General features: G+C 40.2%; 1 protein-coding gene across 3 annotated transcripts in view; it reads right to left on the bottom strand.

Moving 5' to 3' along the window:
• Nucleotides 1–850, bottom strand: part of kalrna (kalirin RhoGEF kinase a) — a 179,480-nt gene that overhangs the window by 73,943 nt on the left and 104,687 nt on the right. For all 3 annotated transcript variants that reach the window (XM_032515387.1, XM_032515389.1, XM_032515388.1), the window contains exon 33: nt 96–188. In XM_032515387.1, the coding sequence (XP_032371278.1) occupies nt 96–188 (93 nt within the window). The remainder of the gene's footprint in view (nt 1–95; nt 189–850) is intronic.

Raw genomic sequence — 850 nt, 5'->3', positions numbered from 1 at the left:
GTGTGTGTGTGTGTGTGTGTCAGCAGCAGAAGGTGTGCGTGTGTAGTAGATCTGCCTGTGTATCAATCTAGTCCGGGACATGTGTGTGTGTCTACCTTAAGCAGTAGTTGATACTTGGTGATCCTCTGGACTGGTTTGATGAGGTAGGAGGAGATGGAGTTAGCCAGTCCACGTCTCTGCTGTATGTCCTGTTCGTACGCACAGAGACAAAAAAAGTGACAACAAATAAATAAAATAAATTTAACTTTCATAACTGATAACGGATTGCATGCTAGTTGGTGGGGAATTTTTTCAATAATAAAAAAGCACCATCTGCTGACAAAACAGGTGAACTACACAATCACCCCCAGTTGCAGGAGGGACATTAGAAACCTACAGGAGTACCTACAGGAGTAGATACTTCTAATGAGAGATTGGAGTCCTGTTCATGTTGTTCATGCTCCAAAGTAAGCATCCATCTTAAATACAAAAATTAATTTCTGGATCTAACCATCGTTGGTTAACCACTGTGTTTTCTTGTTGTTTAGAACAGGGGTCTCTAACGTATTTTTAGGCCAAGGACCTCCCTGCTACATACATTGTATACATTTTATTGCATATTAAACTGGGGCCTGATGAATGAAAATTGATATTCACATATAATTTTTTACATCAAGTTTTAATGTCTTACTTATAATAAGCCTATGATCAATATTGTGTAAATTAAATGTTCATTATTATTAGTCTTTTTTATATTTAAAGGGGATGACACGCAGCATAGGGCTGCAGGTTGGATTCAAACGTTGCGCCGCTGCAGGACTCAGCCAACATGGGGCCAACGCTCTTACTGGGTGAGCTAGAAGCTGCCCCC

This window comes from Etheostoma spectabile, chromosome 5, assembly GCF_008692095.1.
Source record: "Etheostoma spectabile isolate EspeVRDwgs_2016 chromosome 5, UIUC_Espe_1.0, whole genome shotgun sequence".
Taxonomy (NCBI): Eukaryota; Metazoa; Chordata; class Actinopteri; order Perciformes; family Percidae; genus Etheostoma; species Etheostoma spectabile.
The sequence above is the reverse complement of the archived record's forward strand: the minus strand, read 5'-3'. Positions and strand labels throughout refer to the sequence as shown.